Source organism: Peromyscus leucopus, chromosome 12 (genome assembly GCF_004664715.2).
Source record: "Peromyscus leucopus breed LL Stock chromosome 12, UCI_PerLeu_2.1, whole genome shotgun sequence".
In the NCBI taxonomy this organism is placed as follows: domain Eukaryota; kingdom Metazoa; phylum Chordata; class Mammalia; order Rodentia; family Cricetidae; genus Peromyscus; species Peromyscus leucopus.
In genome coordinates this window covers 9,198,506-9,221,749 of record NC_051073.1, presented here as the reverse complement: position 1 = coordinate 9,221,749, position 23,244 = coordinate 9,198,506, and the positions used below count along the sequence as shown (strand labels likewise).

The 23,244-nt window shown below is 42.8% G+C and overlaps 1 protein-coding gene across 1 annotated transcript; it reads right to left on the bottom strand.

Moving 5' to 3' along the window:
• Positions 1-10,127: 10,127 nt before the first annotated feature.
• Positions 10,128-11,144, bottom strand: LOC114698369 (keratin-associated protein 11-1). The gene has a single exon (XM_028877021.2). It carries the CDS (start codon positions 11,082-11,084, stop codon positions 10,533-10,535), a length of 552 nt encoding a protein of 183 aa, XP_028732854.1. The 5' UTR covers positions 11,085-11,144; the 3' UTR covers positions 10,128-10,532.
• Between the last annotated feature and the right edge of the window lie 12,100 nt (positions 11,145-23,244).

Below are 23,244 nucleotides of genomic sequence, written 5' to 3'. Positions count from 1 at the left end.
CACATCAGCATCTCTAGAGTGGGCTTTCATGTTATCAGGTTATTTTTATGACTGCTTTTCCACTGTATTAGAATCTTTAGAAGAGGGGAAAGGCTAGTTAGTATCAGATTTTCAATACATATTCTTTGAATGAAAAAATCCCTGAAGAACCAATGTGCTGCAAAGTTACCTGAATGTCCCCTAATTTCCAGTGTGTCAAGCCACCTCAGAGTTCACAGAAGATCCCTTTTGATGTGTCTTCTGAGGTAATCTGATGCATCTTATCAGGACAGGTATGCAAAGTTAAGAGAAAAAATGAGAAAGCAGAGCTTTTTGTAAAGAAATGAAAGAAAGGGAAGAGGAGGAGGAGAATTTGATCTAATTCTAAACATCAATCTCCCCATGACCCTGAACAGACCAGTCAGCAGCTTCAGAACATCACTCACTCGATAGCATCTACTCAGAAATACATTTTCCACGGAAGGAAACAAGAAAAAGGTCATAAACCAGTCTAAAAGTTAAAGGCTTCGCCATTGGAGTCCACGGCATGTGAATGTTACAAATCACCTGGCGACGTCCAAGTTTCTCATCTGAACATTACAAAGCTTGGTCAGCTGAATTTCTTCACAAATTAATTTTTCATTTCCAATTGCTATGGCACCAGAGATGTGGGCGAATGATGGATGACACTGAATGCACTTGTATAAAGCACATAAGGACACTGGAGCTTGGCAGCCTTGATCCTGAACCAGAGTCTGATCCCCTAGCCTGCTTGACTGATCATGGCACTGGCTACATGTGATAAGCTGATTCAATGATCCTTGGAGATCTCACCATGCTGGGACCTGTGGAAGTCATGACATTTCTATCATGGCTCCTAAGAATCATGTGACTTCCTCTCCTCATCCTTATCTCACAGGAGAGATAGAACAGAAACTGTTGTCTGGGTTGGCATCTGACAGACTCTTTTTCTGGTCTTTTTTCAAGTGGCAGATTTGGCAAGATCCGGTGGATAGGTCTACAACCATACACATATAGGCAGCACTAACTGGAGTAGTGAGCTACCATAAATAAACACGAATTTAGGGAACGTAAAGCTAGAGGGGGTTCTATTGAGAGAAACTTGTGGGTGAGTTTGAGGTAGGAAAAGGAAGAAGATATGACCATGTTTTGTTATATACATATGTGAAATTCTCAAAGATGAAGAAAAACCAATGTTTAAAAAATAAAAAAGGCTTTTGCAGATTAATAGTCTGTGATAAAACTGTCTCATGGTTAAACACACACAAGATGCACACAACTAGATGATGTGTTCCTCTAGCAGAGATTCCTAGTCCACAACAGTAATGTTAAAATGTGAGGAAAAAAGGAAACAAATCGTGTTAAATGAACTGGATCTGAGTTTCCTATGAATCTGCTCTTTGGACCCTGCTTTTCAATGCTACTGTTGACATCACACCAAACAAGACTTTAACAGGCAAACTACAGGAACCCAGTTACATTTGCATTTTGATACACACCAAAATCTGTCCCAAATACTTATTCCAAATGGGGTATACCAATACTTAAGACACAGAGCAAGACTGAGCCAGCAGTAGTGAGGATGTGAGGTAGTGGGGGGCAGGGGGGGGAGATCGTGTGAGGATGCACTGAGGGGGTAAAAAGAGGAGGTGAAAGAGGACAAGACAGTGACAGGCTGGCTCCTCAGCTAGGACTGTTTGCAGGTGTTCATTGGCGTGGCAGCTCAGCCTGACTACTCTACCATCTACCTTGAGAGGTAATATAATCATGTCAGACAGGGTGGAGAAGGTACTGGGAGGAGGTGATCAGACCATTGTAGTCAACCATGCACTATATCCTCTGGAATAACAGCGGTTCCTTCAGTATGCCCTACCCATGGATGGCCAGAGAAAGCCAATGTCAGTAGAGAACTCAATCACATCTGAATTTCAAGAAAGGAAGACACAGAATCCTGCAGGCCAGCTGCTCCACTACCACTGCCACCCACTGGAGACTGTAACCTATAAGACACACTCTTCCGCCCAAACCCATCATCCTCCTCCTGGCCAACCATCCCTCACAACATCATCAGCCCCTAGAGGCACAAGTGCCACTTGCACCAGTTGGAAAGACAGGCCCCACAGGCACAAGTAAAGCCAGCATCAGCAGGAACTAGATGATATGTTGGATCTAGGCACCCAAACCCCCATAAACCTCAGCTGAGACAACCCTATTCAACCTGACAACCAGACAATCACCAGAACTCTTGGCCATTCAGGCCAAAAGACAATAAAGGAAACAGACAATAAAGGGACAAAAGACCCATCCAACAAAGACATCAGAAGAATCAACACCTACCTGAACATATAATTATCTCAAACCCAGATGGGTAAAAGACAGTATAAGAATATATTCAACAATATAAAGAGCAGTATGGCACCACCAGAACCTAGTGGTTTTACAACAGCAATACCTGAACATACTAATGCAGAGGAAGCAGAAGAAAATGACCTTAAAAATAACTTTATGAAGATGATAGAGGCCCATAAAGAGGAAATGAAAAATTCTCTTAAAGAAATCAATAAGCAGGACAGTGGTGGTGCACACTTTTAATCCCAGCACTCAGGAGGCAGAGCCAGGTGGATCTCTGTGAGTTCAAGGCCAGCCTGGTCTATAGAGCAAGATCCAGGACAGGCACCAAAACTACACAGAGAAACCCTGTCTCGGAAAAAAAAGAAAAAGAAAAGAAAAGAAAGAAAAAAGAAAAGAAATCAAGGAAAAAAACAAACAAAAAATTGGAAGAAATCAATAAATCCTACCAAGAAATCCAGACAAAAACAGACAGATGTTGGAGAGGATATGGAGTAAGGGGAACATTCCTCCATTGCTGGTGGGAGTGCAAACTTATACAGCCACTTTGGAAATCAGTATGGCGATTTCTCAGAAAACTGAGAATCAATCTACCTCAATTACCACTCTTGGGCATATACACAAAGGATGCTCAATCATACCACAAGAATACTTGCTCAACTATGTTCATAGCAGCATTATTCAAAATAATCAGAACTTGGAAACATCCTAGATGCCCCTCAACTGAATAATGGATAAAGAAAATGTGGTACATTTGTACAATGGAGTGTCAGTCAGTGGAAACACAGAGAGAGAGGGGGGGGGAGAGAGAAACATCATAAAATTTTCAGGGAAATTGATAGAACTAGAAAAAAAATCATCCTGAGTAAGGTAATCCAGACCCAGAAAGACAAACACAAACCTTCATCTAGTAACTGGTGGAAGCAGAAGCAGAGATCCACAACCAAGCACTGGGTCAAACTCCAGAAGTCCAGTTAAAGAGAGGGAAGAGGAATTATATGAACAAGGGGGCTTAAGATCACTACAGGGAGCCAGGCAGTGGTGGCACATGCCTTTAATCCCAGCACTCGGGAGGCAGAGGCAGGAGGATCTCTGTGAGTTCAAGGCCAGCCTGGGCTACCAAGTGAGTTCCAGGAAAAGGCGCAAAGCTACACAGAGAAACCCTGTCTCGAAAAACCAAAAGATCACTACAGGGAAACCCACAGAGACAGCTGATCCAAGCTCATGGGAGCTCACAGACTCTAGACCAACAGCTAAGAGCCACATGGGATCAACCTAGGCCCTCTGCATGTGGGTAACAGTTGTGTAGCAGTGTCTGTTTGTGGGACCCCTAGCACTGGGGCCAGGGTCTGTCCCTGGTGTATGAGATGGCTTTTTGGAACCTATTCCCTATGGTGGGATGCCTTGCTCATCCTAGATACAGGAAGGGTCCTGCCTCAACTTGATATGCCATACTTTGTTGACTCCCTTTCTGAGGAGTGGATGGGGGTGTAGAAAAGAGGTGGGGGGGAACGGGAGGAGAGAAAGGAGGGGAAAGTGTGATTGGTAAAATGAATAAAAAATTTAAATATAAAAAATATTATATAAACAGCCCCCCCCCAAAAAAAAGAAAAAAAATGAAGAGACATGGAAGCCCCTGTCAAGAGTATAGAGTCTTATAGTGAGAAGACACAGCTCATCTTCCTCATGCTATCTCCTGTACTCTGAGCTCCCGAAGCTACCTGGAAACCTTGTGGGGGAAGATTGGAAAAGAACAAAACCAAGTGCTGACACTTTTAAGTCGTCTTAGAGAAAGGGGCGACCTACGAATCAGGAACACACCTTCACTATTTGAATGAGCAGAAAATAAATTCCTGCTGTGCTAAACCCTCAAGACTATGAGGTTTATCTTTGACAGCAGTGAGTCTCACCTTGGCTAGTACCTGAGTTAGGCATTAATGTCTCCATGCCCCATTTACACAGGAGTGGCCAGGGATTCAGAGAGATCAAAGAATTTACTTTATTGTCAGTGTGGTTGAATTAAATTCAATACAAGACCTTCTGCCTCTGAGTCCTGTGACTTTTATCAAAAAAAGTCCCTCACCCCAAATTCTTGATTTTCAGAAGATTATATGTGCTCTGCATACCACTTGAAGACTTTATTTCATAAATGAAACATTTTCCAGCCTCATCCCAGAATCTCACGCAGGGATAAGAGACAAGTCTATGGATTCACGACTGGGCAAGAGCTACCAAATAGCTTCAGTTCTGTCCTCATTTTAATAAATCCATTTGAAAACGAATACAGCTCTTAATCGCAGGATTGTAATTCTAACTTTGGTCTCTGAGGTAAGCTCTAGGGGAAATTCCCTTTAGTTTCCAGTGAATGTTGCTTTCCTACCCACTGTCAGCAACGGAAAAGGAAGGGTGCCCGTGGAAGCCATTTCTTAAACCAGTTTGGAGGACTTTGCCACAACAGCTGCAGTAAACCAATCTAGACATACATGGTGGTGCTGTGAAAGAGAGGATGAGACCGGAAGAGAAACATTGAGACCAGATAAGGACTTCATCATAGCACCCAGTGTAAAATCATGGAGACCTAGAGGGAATCCTACCATGGAGAGGCAGAGGAAATGTAAAGCAGAAGACTTGGAAGAATCCCTGTTGCCACGCAGGAAGACGGAACAGCTCTTGTTGCTTCATTACACATATGAAGTTGTATCTGGTATTGGTGATAGACAACTTGACAGACGGTAATTGGCACCATTAGCCAAAAGAAGACAAACTGGTCTGGTGGAGGGTTTTAAAGGACATTTCCTTATGACAAAATGGTCTTCTCTGTCACTGTCCAATTTGTATGTTGCTGCCAGGTCTTCCAGATTTTAACACTTTGTTTGCATGTTCATATGAGATTTGGGTTTATTAAGAAAGGATATTGCTGTGCAGCCCATCCATCCTCCTGCAGTGGCCTCCTGGGTGCTAGGATTATAATAAGATGCCAAAATGCACAATCACAAAAAAATGCCCCATGAGGGCCAAGGGAGATACCTCAGCAGGTAAATGGACTTGCCTCTAAGCCTGACAGCCTGAGTTCCATCATTGGCACTCACATGGTAAGAGAGAGATGGTACTACAAGCTATCCTCAGACCTCCACACATACACTGTGGCATGCACATGCACACATGTGTGCCTATGCACAGACACAGATAGATGATAGATAGATAGATAGATAGATAGATAGATAGATAGATAGATAGATAGATAGATGATAGATACAAATACTTTACTTAGTGGAGAAATAGCATAGAGTTTCCAATCCAAATGATTAAGTTCCATTTTATGAAGGAGTCTCGCTAGGACATTCATTTGGAGGGTAGTAACTATGAAACCTGTAGATCAGCAGATAAATCCTCTAGATCAGAATAATAGTCTGTATTTCTTCCTCACACCAATTATCACTAACAGAATTTTAGTAATCTCATCATCCTTGTCCTTTATTCTTACAAGAAACCATACAACTACTTGCTTTAAATAGCTGTACCCATGCCAAAAATTCTGCTTCCCAATCATAACTGTTTTATAATGTGAAATGTACCATATCAATCACACCTAGTTGATACATCAGACTACACTGTAACCAAAAATCCCTCTGAAAATGCCCATCAGGCAGTTCAATTCAAAACCACACATTCTATGACAGACATTGAAGCCAGAGGTGATAATAAGAAAAGATTCCAGATTCATAAAACTAAGTATAAAGTCTGTTGCTGGAGGGCTTCTCTCCAGCTGCCACCAAGCCCCGCAGTCCCACAATCCACATTTAAAATAATCCCTCAGGCCGGGCGGTGGTGGCGCACGCCTTTAATCCCAGCACTCGGGAGGCAGAGCCAGGTGAATCTCTGTGAGTTCGAGGCCAGCCTGGGCTACCAAGTGAGTTCCAGGAAAGGCGCAAAGCTACACAGAGAAACCCTGTCTCGAAAAACCAAAAAAAAAAAAATAATCCCTCAGACTCTTATATCACTTATAAACTGTATGGCCGTGGCAGGCTTCTTGCTAACTGTTCTTATATCTTAAATTAACCCATTTATACCTTGCCACATGGCTGGTGGCTTACCAGCGTCTTTACATGTTGCTTGTCCTGGCGGTGGCTGCAGTGTGTCTCCCCCCTTCTTCCTGTTTCCCCAATTCTCCTCTCTCCTTGTTCCGCCTATACTTCCTGTCTGGTCACTGGCCATCAGTGTTTTATTCATATAGAGCGATATCCACAGCAAAAGTCTTTCATGAAAATATTTATGTTTTTAACCATGGGTAAAATTTTCCTGAAAATCCAGAGATCAGATGAGTCTGTACAAGGCCAAGGTCTTAACAGCAGATCTAACCTGGTCTGCCCTGTGGGTAGTTTCGGAGCCCACTCTGAGACTCCTGTCCTTTGGCCAACTCTATATGTTCCTTTGACTCTTCCTATGTCTCTTGTATGTAAAGTCAAATACTCTAGAGTAGCACATGCCTTCAGTAATTGCCTGAATTTTAAAATCAACAAGCATTGTATAAGAAAAACAGAATGATGACACCATACACCGAGAACTTGTGTGATGCATCTTCAAAAGCATTTATATGCAATGTTAAATGAAGCATTTGAAAGGGAACCAGGAAGCCTGTGGAGGGAAACACACAGAACAGAGAGAAGTCCTAGCAATGACTCTATGACCCTGAGCTCCCTAAGGCCCAGGAATCATATTTCTCTTTACTATCAAAGAGTTGATCTCAGAAGGACATCAGCATTTGTTGAATGAAAGGCAGAGGGGAGAGATGAAAACAGGGAGGAAGGAGGGAAAAATTGAGTTCTGAATTTGGCAAGAAAAGAAGATAAAGGCCAGAGTGGATCAGCATGAGATGATAAAAAGTATCCAAAAGTGATCAGTGGCATAGTATTGGGAGAGTATCGAGTACCACAGTAAGGTGAGGATACTGAGTTCCACAGACCGTCATGTAAAAGTATTTAACATGATGACTTCTATGCTATGTGTATTTTACCACTTAAATTTTTATCACATATTTTATAACCAGAATATAAATGACCTCTATGTCCCCAAACTTACAATGAAGTCTTTTGGACGTGCTGCACCCAAGTGCCTTAGGGAGTGAATTTACTGAAGATCAAAGAAAGGAAGTGTCGTCAACTGCCTGGATGAGAGCGGCCTGAACAGATGCAGAGAGAGAGCAGGAAGGCACTCCACAAAGTGACATAACCCTTCTAACACAGACAGTCGAGGCCACAGAGAAGGGACACCAGCCACTATCCCCCAACCTCTACCATCAGAGTTCCCAGAGCTTCGGGGGCAGCCATGACTTAAAAAAGAAGAAAGAAAGAAAGAAAAGAAAAGAAGAGAAGGAAAAGAAGAAGAAAGAAAGAAAGAAAGAAAGGAAAGGAAAAGAAAGGAAAGGAAAGGAAGGAAAGGAAGGAAGGAAGGAAGGAAGGAAAGGAAGGAAAGGAAAGGAAAGGAAAGGAAGGAAAGGAAAGAAAGGAAAGGAAAGGAAAGGAAAGGAAAGGAAAGGAAAGGAAAGGAAAAAGAAAGGAAAAAAAAAAAAAAAAAAAAAAAAAAAAAAAAAAAAAAAAAAAAAAAAAAAAAAAAAGGAAAGGAAAAAGGAAAGGAAAGAAAGGAAAGGAAAGGAAAAACACCCGGCTCCCCACAACAAAAGACAGCTCAGTAAATTTCTGTATCAAAGGATAGATGGCCCCCTTGAAACCAGAACATATTATTTTAGACTCTTCCTGAAAACAGAGACAAGAGATGCTATCATTGCTTCTGGTTCCCAAGTGAGCTAAGGGCTGAGGAGGTAAGCAGACCCACACAGACCAGCAAAAGCGCACTTCCCACAGTGATGGAATGTTGGATACAAATTGCATTTCCAGGCCTTAGGCTAAGAATCATCACGTTTCTATCTTTAAGATTGTTCTCCAAGACAAACTTAAAATTTACTATGTAATAAAGCAAAGGATGGTGAGAACTTTCAAAGTTCTAGTATAAATAGAACTTTTATAATAGCAAAAGCAATAATAATAATTCTCCAAACAGAAATGAAGGTCAGCAACAGCTTGGCAAGATTGCTCCAATATATTTGAATGTTCATAGGGCAACGAACAGGCCAAGCAAAATACTGTCATATCAGACTATAACACCTATCTCAATATGTATTATGAATATACCACTCTTATTTATAAGTATTTATTAGTCACATAAATAAAAAGAGAAGACATATATTCATTGGAACCTAGAAAGCAGAAAGAAAGAAAAGTAAAATAAATTTAAAAATTAAAAAAAATTATCTATCATGAATTTTCCAAATCATATGTGAAGTGAATAAGAGAAACAGTATTTGAGAGTCATATTAACTGAAACAGAAGGTCCATTTAGACACACACACACACACACACACACACACACACACACACACACAGTGATCTGTTTTTTAGGACAAACCAGGGCATTTTGGAAAGTCAGGGTAATTCTTTTAAAAAGAAAAGACAGGGATGAGCATGGAGCAAAAGCCATGTCTTGCTTTAGTGAAAGATGAATGCAAGTCATATCCAACATTTTTTGATAAAGGGGACATTGGAGGAAGAGTCAGCAGAGGGAGAAATTGAAAATACTGCATCTATATAGAAATCGTCTATACGTTTTTGCCTCTGAAAAACCATTGGTAAAATAAGAAAAACACTTAGCACCGACAACAGAGAATGATGCGCGGAGCCTCCCCAAAGCAACTCTTGCTAGGAGAAAAGGCATCTGCCATGCCCGGTGCTCACGCTGCAAATGTCTCTATTTTAGCTAATGATTGTTCATGTCTGTGTCTGTCGGAGCAATTCTGAAGAGAACATATTGAGATGTGCTTCTGGACATGACAGATGAGAAGGGCGAGAGCAGCCGTGCTGGTAGCTAGCTCTCACATTTCCCTGAAAGGCAAAAGAAGCTGGCACATGGACTTCCCATCCATCCAGATGGCTGGGTTCATCGGCATATGGATTGCAGGAAAGAGCAAGCAAGAAGCCAGGTTATGAGGGTTAAAACAAACCAATACCAGAGCTGGAGTTGAGCCTCAGAGGTAGAGTATTTGGCTAACAAACACGAGGATCTTTTGTTTCAGTCTTTAGCACCATACAAGCACAAAAGAAAAAAATTATTAAGAGATAAAACAATGTTCCTCAAGTTTTTCTTAAGTCTCTTTTGCAAGATATACTAAATACCATTGACTAAGCATGTCTGGGACCACAGATTGGTTCCAGAGAATGACGGGAGGTTATAGCTAGACTTGGTTCTTTGGATACAGTGATTCCCGAGGTCTAGAATCAACTAGACTTCCTTCTTCATTCTCCCTCCAGCGGATCATGGAGGGGTCATTTCAAAGGTTACCACTTAGGTCTTTTGATCTTTTGATTAGGAAAGCATGAACTCTGGTCCTCCGCTCTACTGCTTCCTTCACTGGGCAATTCTGAACTCCTTTGCTTCCTTAACAGCTTATCTGCTACCTCCATGGAAGCTGTTCTGTAGACCCCTCAAATGTTCAGAAAATTATAGAGGTCAAATTAGTTGTCAAATCTCATAGTGTTTCACCACAGCCCTTACTTACCCACATTCTCCTAACAAGAAAACACAATGTGATTTCTGGCTTGCTTGGGAACACAATCTCTATGCCCATCCTCTGTGCTCAGAAAGGAAAAAAGTCAGACCCTGATCTGTGAAGGATTATTCACAAATAACAAAACCTCACAAATAAAAAACGTGGCTCAGACATGTGGTTGCAATGCCAACTAATGCAAGTTTATTGAGAAATACACAGAGCGACAAGCTCCCTTTTATTAGAGACACAGAAGCAGAAGCCAGGAGATACAGGAGCAAGGTGAAGGTGTGGGCTGTTGGCATTAGAGCCTCTGGAAGCATCACAGAGACCTCAGATTGGACTGAGTGAGGGGAAGCCTTTGGAAGCATCAAGAAGCTTACACAGCACCAGAAATCAAACCTTAAAGTTAATCTGTGCTGGTAAGGAACATTTTAGAGTGTCAAAGGCAGCCCATGCTTAGCTAGCAGCCAGCAACTGGGCAGTCAATAACGGTCAGTGATGAAGTAGTCAGGCATACAGGAAGATCCTGGAAACGCAGCTGGCAGAGCATGGAGACTCCACTGGAACACGGGCTCCTACGCACTTAGCAAGTTCTTCGGTAGCTGGATGAACAGGACTGCTGGTATGTCCTGGTGACTCCACAGGTTGGTTGGCAGACAGTCGAGATGCCTCCCACTGGTTGGCAGACAGTCGAGATGCCTCCCACAGGTTGGCAGGCAGTAGAGATGCCTCCCACGGGTTGGCAAGTGGTAGAGATGCCTCCCACGGGTTGGCAAGAGCTGGAAATGCCTCCCAAGGACTGACAGCCACTGGACACAAAAGTGAGTGGCCGGCTACAGGGAGTTGAGCAGGGATTGGAGACACAGGTGGTCTGTCGATTGCAAGTTACCTGGACAGGGGTGGAGATACAAGAAGTTCTCTGGTAGCATGTTGGCTGGCAGACAGTGGGCTCACAGCATGACTCCTGACAATGGTCCAGGAGCCAGGAACCAGTTTGGAAGGAACTGGGCAAGTAGATGCCACTCAGGCAGTCTGCATCGCGGGCCGAAGCTGTGGCGACTGGACCTGCTGGGACGGTGTACCGTCCTCCGACTGGCCTGGAAGAGCAATTTCTTGTGGAGCAGTTGAAAGACATGGTGGCAGAGCGAAGGCGGCAGTGTCTCCTTGAAGTTAGCCGAACTGTGAATGCCACTCCAGGCTCCCGGGCTTTTATATACCCTTGCTCATGGGTGGGGGCCCCCGTGCTTGTTGCCTCGGCTTCTTTGGCTCACACCCCCTTGCCTTAGAACATCTTGTGAATCTACAAGTTAATTGTCTCTCGGGAAGCCTCCTCTCTCGTAAAGGACGTTTAGTAGTTTGGTAACTAAGTCATAAGTCTCCTGCACTGTACTTAGTCTGGGTTAAGAATGCTGGTTTGGCGGCTTCAAAGCTGTGGGTCATCCTTACCCACATTTTATCCCCCGCCCCCCGCCCCGTTTATCTTCTTGCATCCGATGAGTGTCCATCCAGCCACAACTCCAAACATGCCACTATCCTGCCATCACACTCTCTCTCTCCCTTCTGGCCAGGACTGATTACCAGCTCACACCCTGCTTGGTTTTGTCATTGGCATTTAATATCCTTTAAACATAACTCAATCAGTCACTCTGCACAGCTAACGGGGCTTCTGATGAAGGGAGTGGCTCCTTCAAAATGCTTCGTGATAGCAATGATAAGAAGGGCCAAGGAAAAACGACACAAAGATTGATCCAAATCAGGAGGTGGTCCTCAGCACAGCTTAGCGGACCAAAGCAGGAAGACCAGGGGGATGGGAGAAGGCATAGGCATCCTTTCTGTTTCATCAAGACAGCAAGTTAGATGCTAATTAAGTGGAACCACATCCCCAGCCAAGACCCTTTTTAAATAAATTGGGTAAGAATTATCCCTAAAAGTTTTACTCTAATAAAAATGGATCACAATTACTCATGAGCCTCATCAGGATGCCAGGAGACAGGCTTCATTAATTTTAAAATTATTATAATGTTAATTTAAAAGGCTACAGCGTCTTCCTCCCATTTTGCTCACTATATTTGAAACATATTTATTTTCCACACAAGTCCTTATAGATAGGATGCATTTTAATCACGACTAAACTAAAGACTCTTCAAGGTCATTGTCTTTATCGCAGATAAGGATGGGCAAGGGTGGGAGGGTCAGGCACTAAAACAATGCTTGGTAATGAGCGGAGATAGGAAGAGGTTCCTGTAACGTTTAATTATTCCTTTTCTGCTTGGGAAACCATACAGATGCCATTCTCCTTTGCTTCATCTTAGTATAATGTAGTCGGCTCTGAGCAAGAAACCTGACTGTTTCTTTGAGTCCATCTGTACACAGGTAAACCACTTGCTTTGGCTAGCAAAATAAATCCCTCCCACACAGCTTAAGTGATCAGAGATAGTTCTACCCCAAACAGCTGTAAACTCTGACCAGTTTTGAGACCTGGCTTACATAAGGGACAACAGTGGATTTACATATATTTGAGGGCCACAGGCAGGGCCACAAAGATGACAGTTTTATGCCAGACGTCATCAAAAGTCTCCTTGCAAGGGCATCATTCATCTAATTGGAGGCTAATGATGTACTCAAAGAAGAGGATGCTGGGCTGTGGTCTGCGTTAGAAACCTCGAGGATCAGCTTCAATGACTCCAAGAATGTTCTCAGGAGCCAGGGGGAAGAAATTAACGAGATGACTACTTTCCACAATGTTGTGACCATGCTCTTTCCACCACTAAGAAGGTCCCAGATGGTGTTTGAAGGTCTGAGTGCCTGGCCGGAGGGATGGGCTTACTTGTTTTATAATAGATGAGTCCTTTACAGGCTTCTACCAGATGAGGACTTGTAGGACACAAGGGAAGAGAATTCAGTGGTGCAAATTCCAAAAGAATGAAGGCAGGAGACTCTGCCAGTACCCATTACCACATTCCTAGATGGCAGAGATTTTTTTTAAGAGTATGTATGTGTGTATGTGATGGGGGAGAGGGGTATGCATGTACACACAAACACTTGTGTCATAGTGTGGAGGTCAGAGGACAACTTTCAGGAGTCTCCTTCCACCATGTGAGCTGAGGACATCAGGCTCAGAGGCAAACACCTTTCCCATCTCCTAATCAGCCCCTGACTGAGAACTTTAAAAGTCATTATCAGTCTCTGTTCAACTTTTCTACCGAAAGTTGAGAATCACAAGAAATGAGTCCTAGAAAATACCTTCTGTGGGCTTCAGGAGGAGAGCAAGTGGGTGCTGTAAGAGCACATTGTTCTCATTCAGCTGGTGAGTTGGGAGCTTCCTGTACCTTATCTCACCAGATCCTTCCATCACTTCCATGGAGGAACAAGGCATCAGGCCCCATGACAGATGCAAAGTTCAGTGAGTCTCAGTAGCCATCCAAGCCATTTAGTTTGTATCCTGCTGAGGGAAAATTCAAATAGAGCAAAGCCTAAGAGCATCCAAGTCGTAATTGGGCTATTAAAACATGTTAGGATGCCTTCACTAAAGCGTGATAAAAAATTTATTTATTTAAAACAGACCATCAACCCCACACTGATGACAGTATAAAAGATATAGTAAGTCATCTCTCTTCCAGGTCACTAACTATTTAGCAACAAAATAAATGAAGGAAGTCATTCTGCATACTATTTAATACTTTTTATTTAACTGGAGTGAGATTCAAGGTCACTATAAGCAAAGGAAAACAAGACAGCCATCGTAACTTGAGACTACAGTTCAAACTCACAATTATTTATAATGGCTACATGTGTAACTAATTTTCAGAGAACAGCAGAGCAGGGAATTGGCTTGTCCATTTTCCACAAAACCTACCATTTTGCAGATGTTAAATGAAAGTAATCGGTTGAATGGCTTCCTTGGATTTTAATTACTGAATGAAACTACTGGTTTGTGCTTACATTGTGGCTAAAAGCACTGAAATCTTATATTAAAATGATTTCAACATTTGTGAGTCATGTTCTTCAGACAGGCCGAGACCTTGCCACCTAGAAATGAAAACTCTGTTCACATCTCTGCCATCCTCTGAAGCTCTCTCTCTCTGTGGTGTTGGGAAAGCTACTTCACATTTGCATGCAATTTTTTTCCAGAAGCACACATCTTTTATTTGATTTTTACTTACTCGGAGTTACTGAGTGGAGTGGTCTGCTATGGTGTCCTCAGAGGGGGCTCTTACATTGAAGGCTTTGTCTTCAGTGCAAGGCTCAGAGCAGAAGCTTTGGGGGAATGATTGGATCATGTGGGCTAGTCCATTGGGATAGTCATAAGTGAATGGACTATAGGAAGTGGTAGAGACTGTGCATAGTGTGGCCTGATCAGAGTTCAGGGCCACTGGGAACATGTCTTTGAAGGAATTGTCCATGAATTCTTCCTCCCTGCCCCACTTCTCACACCTCTGATTCCAGGCTTCTCTCTCTCTCTCTCTCTCTCTCTCTCTCTCTCTCTCTCTCTCTCTCTCTCTCTCACACACACACACACACACACACACACACACACACACACACACACACTACAAGGTTTTCTCTCACTATAGTCCCAACAATAATGGAACGAGCTGAATGCTAACAAAGTCTATGAGACCATGAGCCAAAATCAATCTTCCTCCCTTAACTTATTTGCTCAGAACAATGAAGTAGAGACAAATATATCCACTGACAATCATGTGATGCTTGAATAAAGTCCAGAGAATTCCAATTTTAAATGGAATAAATTAATAATACTTTCATTATAATAAGGGAAAAAGCTTATTCAGCCAAATAGCCACTATCACTCCATAGTCTGTGCCATATGAAACTTCAATGCAGGAAAAAAAAAAAAAAAAAAACTTGTGAGGATACTGTCTCTCATTTGCAGAACACGAAGTGAGGAGAGAGTGTGATGAGAGCAAACGGAGAGAGAGCAAAGAGCCTCTCTTGCCCATTATCTTCATCACAGATGGGTAATTTGCTCTCATTTGTAGAGAATGATCTAAATCTTATACAATAATTATCGTGGCCTGGAAATGAGCAATTCTTTCACTCAAACTGAATCACAGCAGCAATCACTTGCAAGACCAGCCACTCGGGAATAAAATGAGTTAGGCAGGTGTGGGAGGCTGAAGGCTTAGTATGCAGAGAGGACACTTTTCATCAGAAAGTTGGGAATACTGTTGACCAACAGCAGTCCAGAGAAAATGACTAATTGAGTCTCATCAGGCATGGTGAATTTGCAGAAAAATTAATAAATGTAAAACAAAATTTGGCCATTCTCTGCTTTGAGGAAATGATCGTCTTCTCAAAATGTAGCTACTCATTGTCTCTTGATAAGCATAAAAGAAAATTCAAATATTTATGGGGAGAACATTATGGTTTCTGTAAAACTTAAAATTAATTCTATCTCAGCTGAGTAACTCTTCTATTCTTTTTGACTTGACATGGGCTCTAGATTGAACCTCTAAAATCCCTACTAACTGAGACATTAGAAGCCCTTGAGGCTTGAGTGAGGCACACCACAAAAGCTGAAATTCGTGCTGCAAACTCTCTTCAAAAAACACCGGTCATAAGAAGAGTGAACTCTCACGTGCTGGTGCCAACAGCAGAGACAGAAAGCAGAGGTGAAAATAAGCCAGCGACGTCCACCAAGATGATTGCATGGGTGCTGCATTAGGAACCGGAAGACAGCCAGGAGCAGCTGCGTGCATAAAGAAAGCAAAGCCTTCAAAACCTTCAGAGGATTCTGCCCAGGTGTGAATTCCTGAAGTGGACCATTCTCTCTCCATCCACTTTCAATTTTCAGTGTGTGCTTTTTTTTTTTTTTTTTTTTTTTTACCATGGACCAAAATGAAGGTCCCACCAGCGAAGTCCAGTAGAATCTCTAGGGTTGTTGTTTGTTTGTTGTTTTAAGTTCTCATGTGGGAAGATCCATGTGCAGCTTGCCTGTGCTCCAGCCCTGTCCTCCCATGTTAACAGAAAAAAAAAAAAAGCCCCTAGGGAGGAGACATCAGTAAGCAATATTTATGTACAAGCCTAAGAGAGAAGACTTAGCAGATCCCTCACTGTATATCTTGCCCTGGTTGAGAATCATTCCCGACCTATGAGGTACTGCGTAGAGATGGGATGCTAGAAACCACAAAAACACAGAAGAAAGGTCTCTTCGGGTCACCCAACTATGGACATGTGCTTGTGCCCTTTCAACTCAGCCTTCCACTGTTTGATCTGCCTGTCTAGGGAATTTGGAAGCCAGGGCTGGGCCAGAAGGCCCTTAGATTCCTAGAATACTAGAGTAGGATTTGAAATTCCTGCAGCACTATTTGCTTACCTGGCACGTAAAGGGTTAGAAAAAGCAAATACCCAAGGAGGGCTTGGCAATGTGTCAGAATTTCTCGTGTGCTACTTCACTGGGCTCATCCCACTTCTTGTAGTCTTTGCGCAAGCGCCAGCCAGCCTCCCGGAAGTAAACCAAACAGTGAGCCTTGCCTTTGGGGCCTTTCACATCCTTCCTGCTTCTTGCTGGGTCCCCGCTAAAGCAATGGCAAGTGAGTCCATGCTAACTTGCTCTGAACTCATATATGTCAATGAGAAGTGGTGTCCTGCTTGGACAGTGAGGGCTGCCCACCTGAAGCCAAGGGTTCTATCTTTCCTCCTCTGGGTAGGCTATGTGGAAACTCATATCAGAGTCTAACGGAGTCCAACACTGTAGTCTGCAACAGTGACAAGCTTGGTAGACCCTTCTAGGGGGGCGTGGTTTCCCTACTCTCTGTCGCTCTCTGTGGCAGGTTCCCCACAATGAAATATCCCCCTCAACCGTACTGAGGTCTGAATTTAGGGAAATTTAGATTGGGGCACCAAGTTCTAATACTAATGTAAAATAATGAGAAATAATAACAAACCTTTTCATTCTCAGTTCAGTGCCTGTAAAGGTATACTCACATCTATCCATGTAATCCAGAAAGTATCTTAGATGCAATCTGAGGTTCAAAATGGAGACATTTCTTTCTTTTTTTTTGTTTTTTTGTTTTTTTGTTTTTCGAGACAGGGTTTCTCTTGTGTAGCTTTGCGCCTTTCCTGGAACTCACTTGGTAGCCCAGGCTGGCCTTGAACTCACAGAGATCCGCCTGGCTCTGCCTCCCGAGTGCTGGGATTAAAGGCGTGCGCCACCACCGCCCGGCAGAGACATTTCTTAAATGACCAAACAAGAAACTATGGAAGTCTTTACACACCTTTATACTGTAGTGATTATTAAACTACTTCAAAACGAAGAGAATCACAGTTTGTTTGTGTTTGTTTTTGTTTGTTTGTTTGTTTGTTTGTTTGTTTGTTTCCCATCACAGGCTGGTACCTAAGCACTGCCTTCCCAATTACTAAAAGATTATATAACTAATATCTTCAGCTTGATGTCTTGATTTTTTCCTAAGTAAAAACTGCTTTCTTTTTCCAAAGACAGATGAACACCAACTATAGAATAGGGAAAAGTTAAGCAGTGAGCGGGTGGATCTACAACAGCTGTGAAAGTGTACACAAGGTCTAGGTAAACTCAAGCCAGACAAGATCCCAGTATGAAAAGGGGAGGTGGCCACAAAGTCCCACACTAAGAAGTTATTGGAAATTCATAGGTGCTACAAGGAGGATATAAAGTTGGGTGGATAGGAAAGGGGGGATGGATTTGTGAGGAATGGGTTAGGGAGAGGGTGAGTATGATCAAAATGCATTGTATAAATTTGTCAAGTAACTAACAAAAATGAGGAAAAATTAAAAAATTTTAAAGTAAATTGAGGACCAGCAAGAAGACTCAGCAAAGAAAGCGTGCCTGAGGCCAAGCTTGATGACCTGAATTTCATACCCTGTACCCACAGAATGGAAGGAGAAAACTGACTCTCACAAGTTGTCCTCTGAGTTCCCGTACATGCACTGTAGCACATGTGTGCATGTGTGTATGTATGCATGCACACATACACACATACATACAATCAATAAATATAGTAAAAATTAAATAAACTGATAGAAACATTATAAAATTAATATAATATAGATAAATATAATATTTGGATAACATTGATATAGATTATGGCAATTGTTCAGACAAAAATCAGGCACATGACTTAATGAATATTTAATGGGCTTAATATATTTTTAATAATAAATATTTAAGTGATTAACTTTTTAATTTTTTTGAAAGTTGCTCTAATGCAGAAGACTGTCCAGTAAATCAGACTCAGTCACACCCACTTCATACTCCCAGCACCTGTCTCCCCTTCTGATCATCAGTTTCTCTGTAACAAATTGCTTCCACACTGACTATTACAAGACACTCATTTGTTGTACCCATATATCTTGAGGCTCAAGGATTTGGACAAAACACAGCAGGGAAGGTTATCTCTGCTCCAGGACAGATGGGGACAACCAAGAGGCTGTGGAGACTCACTCCCTCTCCTGTTCAGTAGTTGGGGCTTACTGTCAGTTGGGATACTTTACCATTGGGCCAGTGCGTCTCCAACTCGGTGACGGATTTCAAGAGAGAAACCTGGAAGGGGAGGAGCAAGGAGACACTTCTACCCGAGAATTGGAAGCCATGCAGCATCACTCTGCCTTCTCTGTGTCAAGATGTCACTAAAGCCAAGGGACAGTGGAAGATTTTCTTGTTAATAAGAAAGGGTCACAGTCCTACACGAGGATGTTTGGTCTGTGAGATATAACTCGCTGTCATTCCGAATTGTCAAGGCATGCACAAGAAGTGCATGGCACTTCTTGAGATAGAGTTTATTATTTTCAGAAAATCAGAATTTCTTGTTTCTTCATGTTGGGGGTGTTCAGAATAGACAGAGGCCTCATTATCTAGGAAGGGTGTGAGGAATCTGACAAGAATTCCAGGTCCCAGCAGAGTAACCCTAAGCACAACTTCAACTTGAGATACCAGCTGCTTGCCTTATGGTAGGCAAAAAACAAATCTGGCTAAGAAAATCAATTCTCACCTCTTTCAAGAAGCTTGGGCTACACCATAGCAATGTCTTCTCTGCCAAATATTATGAAAGTCTTCGGAGAGAGTGTGTGATCAGGGCACATAGCAGCTCTCAAACGTTACTTAAAATGATAAGCACCTCACTAGTCTGGAAGGCTCAGTTCTTTGAAACTGTGCAGTCTTATATTTTTAGAGAAGTTTTGCAGTTTGTTGTATGATTGGTTATTTTTCTTGTGGCTGTGACAAAGTAGCTGGGCATCAACAGCTCCTCAGGAGAAAGATCTGTTTGGGCTGGGTGTTCGGGGGGCTTTACTTTATCACTGCAGGAGAGGCACGGCGAAGCTCACTGCAGCCGCCGGAGGAAACTGTCGGCTTCTTCACAGTAGCAGGCATGAAGTCAAGAAAACAGCCCAGAACTGGCAGGCAAGGGCTTCAAAGGCCTGCTCCCAGCAATCGGCTTCTGCCAGACAGGCTTCAGCCCCTAAAGCTTCCCTCGCCTTCAAAACCTATCAGCAAGAGCTGGGAACTGAGGCTCAAAGCCCACGTCCGGGGAGGGGAGATTTGCAATCAAACCATGACATTGAGTAAAAATTATAAAGGTAGAGTTAATATGAGAAAGCCAGCCAATATCACCCTCGAGGACGTCTCATGAGCTGTTCCCCACTCTCAGAGTCCCCACCCCCTAGTTTTCTGCATTAATTTGTTACGGTGGATTTGGCCTCCTTAGAATGCCTCTCAGGGTTACTAAATCGCCATTATGCAGGGTGAGGGTCAAACAAGACATTAACCTCCAAGGAGAATTTATTGTAAGTCACATGGAGGTCATCCTGGCACACGTGTGCCAAGTGACGAGGGAATTACCAGTCTTTCCCTCCATGCAGCTCGGCAACAGGTAAATAAAGCCCCAGCTCAAGGCAAAGGCTCTGCTGTGAGGTGCTAACCACAGGGATTGGTCAGCCTGTCGCAAGGCAGTTGACTTTGGTAACGAGCAAGAGAACCTGAAGTCAGCAGCTGCTTTGATGAAATATCTAAAGAAATAAACTGTGGATGGAGTGGACTCCCAAGGAAAAGAATGGTCTGGGATAGCTGTTCCGTTTCATCTTTCACTTCATTGTTTAACATCAGCACCAATTTTTCCCAATCAACACAGCCACAAGCTTGTCTTTCCTTGTCCAAAATCCCACTGTGAGCTTCACAGCAACTTACAGTTCTGAAGAGTCTAGACTTGGATACTACTGTAAGGTACTGTAAAATAATTAGGAAAAGCCAAAGGAAATCTGCAGTGTAAAGGAGTGCATCTTGTATTATACTATCAAGAATATTAGTAATTCCAAAAGTAATTTCAAATTTAGTACTGCCCTGGACTCTGAAGTGACGTGTCCAAATAAAGTAACGAGAATCAGAATGAGAGCAAAGACACAGAGTGAATGTGTGGTTTCTTCAGAAATAATCAAGTTTTGTAGGCATGGCTTCTGAACCAGTGGCTGCCAGATGAGTGTGTTTCCCACATCTTGGCACCTAGACAAAAGTATAACGACAAGTACTGAGCTGGTAGTCTATCTAACGTGAACTCTACAAGGCTAATGTTAGCTTCATAGAAGAGGAGAACCCTGCAGGGCACACAATCCATCAAACAGATGTTCTCACTGCCCACTGGGAAAATGTTTTGGTTTTTTCAGATGTAATGAATGTGACATTCAGATGAGCCAACCCTTAAACAAGACTGCTCAAATATAAGTCTCATGTTAGTTTTCCAGCTGCTTACTAGAAATGAAAAATCCTACTTACTCAGCACAAAACATGCCAGTGTGACTTTAATGTGACTTACACGTACACCCTTGTTCATGTATCAGACTCTCAAGTTTACCTAACTTGAGCTGAGGAGGTGTCTCAGGAGACAAAGTGCTTCCTGCCCAAGTGTGAGGACCTGAGTTTGAATCCCCAGAATGCATGTAAAATGTGGACCTGGTAATGCGGGTCTGGAATCTCAGTCCCCTTACAGTGAGATGAGAGGATCCCAGGGGCTTGTGGGTCAGGGCGCCTGGTGTCCACAGCAGGAATGAGACCTCAAGCAAGATCAAAGGAAGACCAACACCCAGCATAGTCTCCTGATACCACACATATGTCACGATTCTATCTTTCTCCCCGCTCAGACACCCACATCATGCACAAAAAAGAATGTGTAAGAAAGAACAATAAAAGCATCTTTCAGTGAAGATCTACATGTCACATAGAAGGGCAAGAAATGAACTCCGCCTGAAGAAGCTTCTCTGCCATAATGTTCCCACAGGACACATGCTTCACTCTACAGCCTAGAGGCCTGCGCTGCCCTCAAGGTCCACCTATGGAAGGTTAGATTGCCCATTCTGGTCCAATAGCCTCTAGCCAAAGATTAGGTGATATATAAGCTAGTAGGTGAGAACCATAGGGAGAGAGGTCGTTTGGAGAGGTCTTGGTGTACAGAGAAGAACCCTCACCCACAGACCACTGCATTCACATTTCCAAGAACAGTGTTATGAACTATTTTATAAATAAATGTGGTTACATCCGTTACTAAAAATAATAATTAATAAAGTCTAGCTAATTTGACTCTCTCCTCTAGAACCTGTGGAGCCTGAGTAAAACTAAAGCCTCAGCAGCCATGCAGATAGGACTCCTGCGGGGACTCCCTGCCCAGCCCCCACCACATGCAAACAGCAGCTCCAATCTGTGCAGTGGCTCCATCTCTCAGCAGTAAACCACATCATCCCTTACAGACAGGGTGCAGAGTTTCTAGCAGACTTTTTTTCCTACATTATTTAATGAAATTCCCTTTCCCCTAAATACTAACAAAGAGTTTTTTTTTTTTTTTTTTTTTTTTTTTGAGACAGGGTTTCACTGTGTAGCTTTGTGCCTTTCCTGGAACTCGCTCTGTAGCCCAGGAGGGCCTCGAACCCACAGAGATCCACCTGCCTCTGCCTCCTGAGTGCTGGGATTAAAGGTGTGTGCCACCACCGCCTGGCTGAGAATTATTTTTAAGTTTAATGGTTTAACTATAGCAGAAGTTGGACAGACTGAATGACCTCTATGAAAAGTGTTTCAATGTACTCATGAAGACCTAAAAAGCATGGTGTATATTTCATTTTTTCCCCATTTCTCTTATGGTTCTAATGTCCTCATGCATACACACACAAAAAAAAATCTTAGAATTTACTCTCTATTGTGAAATATTAAAATATTGGAACATGCTCCAACTATCATATTTAGAGATAGGACTTTTGAGAAGTAATTAAGGCCAAACACTTAAATTTGTAGTCTAATCCAACAGGGCTGGGGTTTCATGCACACGTGCTGGTCAATCTTAAGGGAGAGATAGATTGCAATGCAATGATATTAGGAGTTTCTACTGCCCATTCTGATCAACGGGCACATCATTCAGACGGCACATCCAAAGAGAACATCAGGTTCAAAATATGTGCTGGAATAGATGGACCTGAGAGGCAAACAAAACGTTCCATCTAACACACACACACACACACATACACACACACACACACACACACACACACACACACACACACACACACCACATTCTGCAGCATCCAAATCAGAACAGAAACAAACAAAACAGAAAATAGAAAAGACTGACAAAGGTGTGGGGAAGGAAAAAGGGGGAATCTGTGGTTAATATGTAAAAATGAATGGAAAGCCTCTTAATAAAAAAAGGGGGTGGAGAAAAGGAAAACAAAATCAACAAACCCTTTACCAACAAGGAAGAGAGGGAGAGAGACCTCGAAGAATAAGATAGATAAAACAGGAGAATTGCAAGTGCTCCCACAGGACTATAAAAACATAAGATACTTCACCTGAGCCCCTCATTCATTTTTTTTTTCCTCCTCAAAAAAAATTTCAAACAGTGCTACCATATGCGCTCTCAGCCCCACTGAGACTGTATCTAAAGGAGATGGAAGCAGTATGCCGGAGAGCCAGCTGTGTCCCAACTCCGTCAGAGATCGAGTCCCAACAGCCACAGTGCCCAATCAGCCCACACACCCATCAGCTTGCAAATGGATAAATGAAACGTGGTGTGAATACACAGTAGGATATTCAGCCGTAAATGGGAGATGCTGTGGTTTCCACAATGCCCATGAGCTGGGAACTAGCTAGACACAAGCCATGAGCTGGGAACTAGCTAGACCCAAGCAGCTCATGGCATCCCAGTGGAACAGAAAAGCGTTGATCTCACAGAAGTCGACGGTGGAAGGGTGGCTGCGGGTGAGGGTGTTTGTGAGCGGAGAGACGCACTGGACAAAGGGTGCATAAGGAGAACTTAATCAAAGGA

Excerpts from the sequence above, each read along its gene's own strand:
- LOC114698369 (XM_028877021.2), bottom strand. The coding sequence starts at position 11,084 with ATGTCTTTCAACTGCTCCACAAGAAATTGCTCTTCCAGGCCAGTCGGA.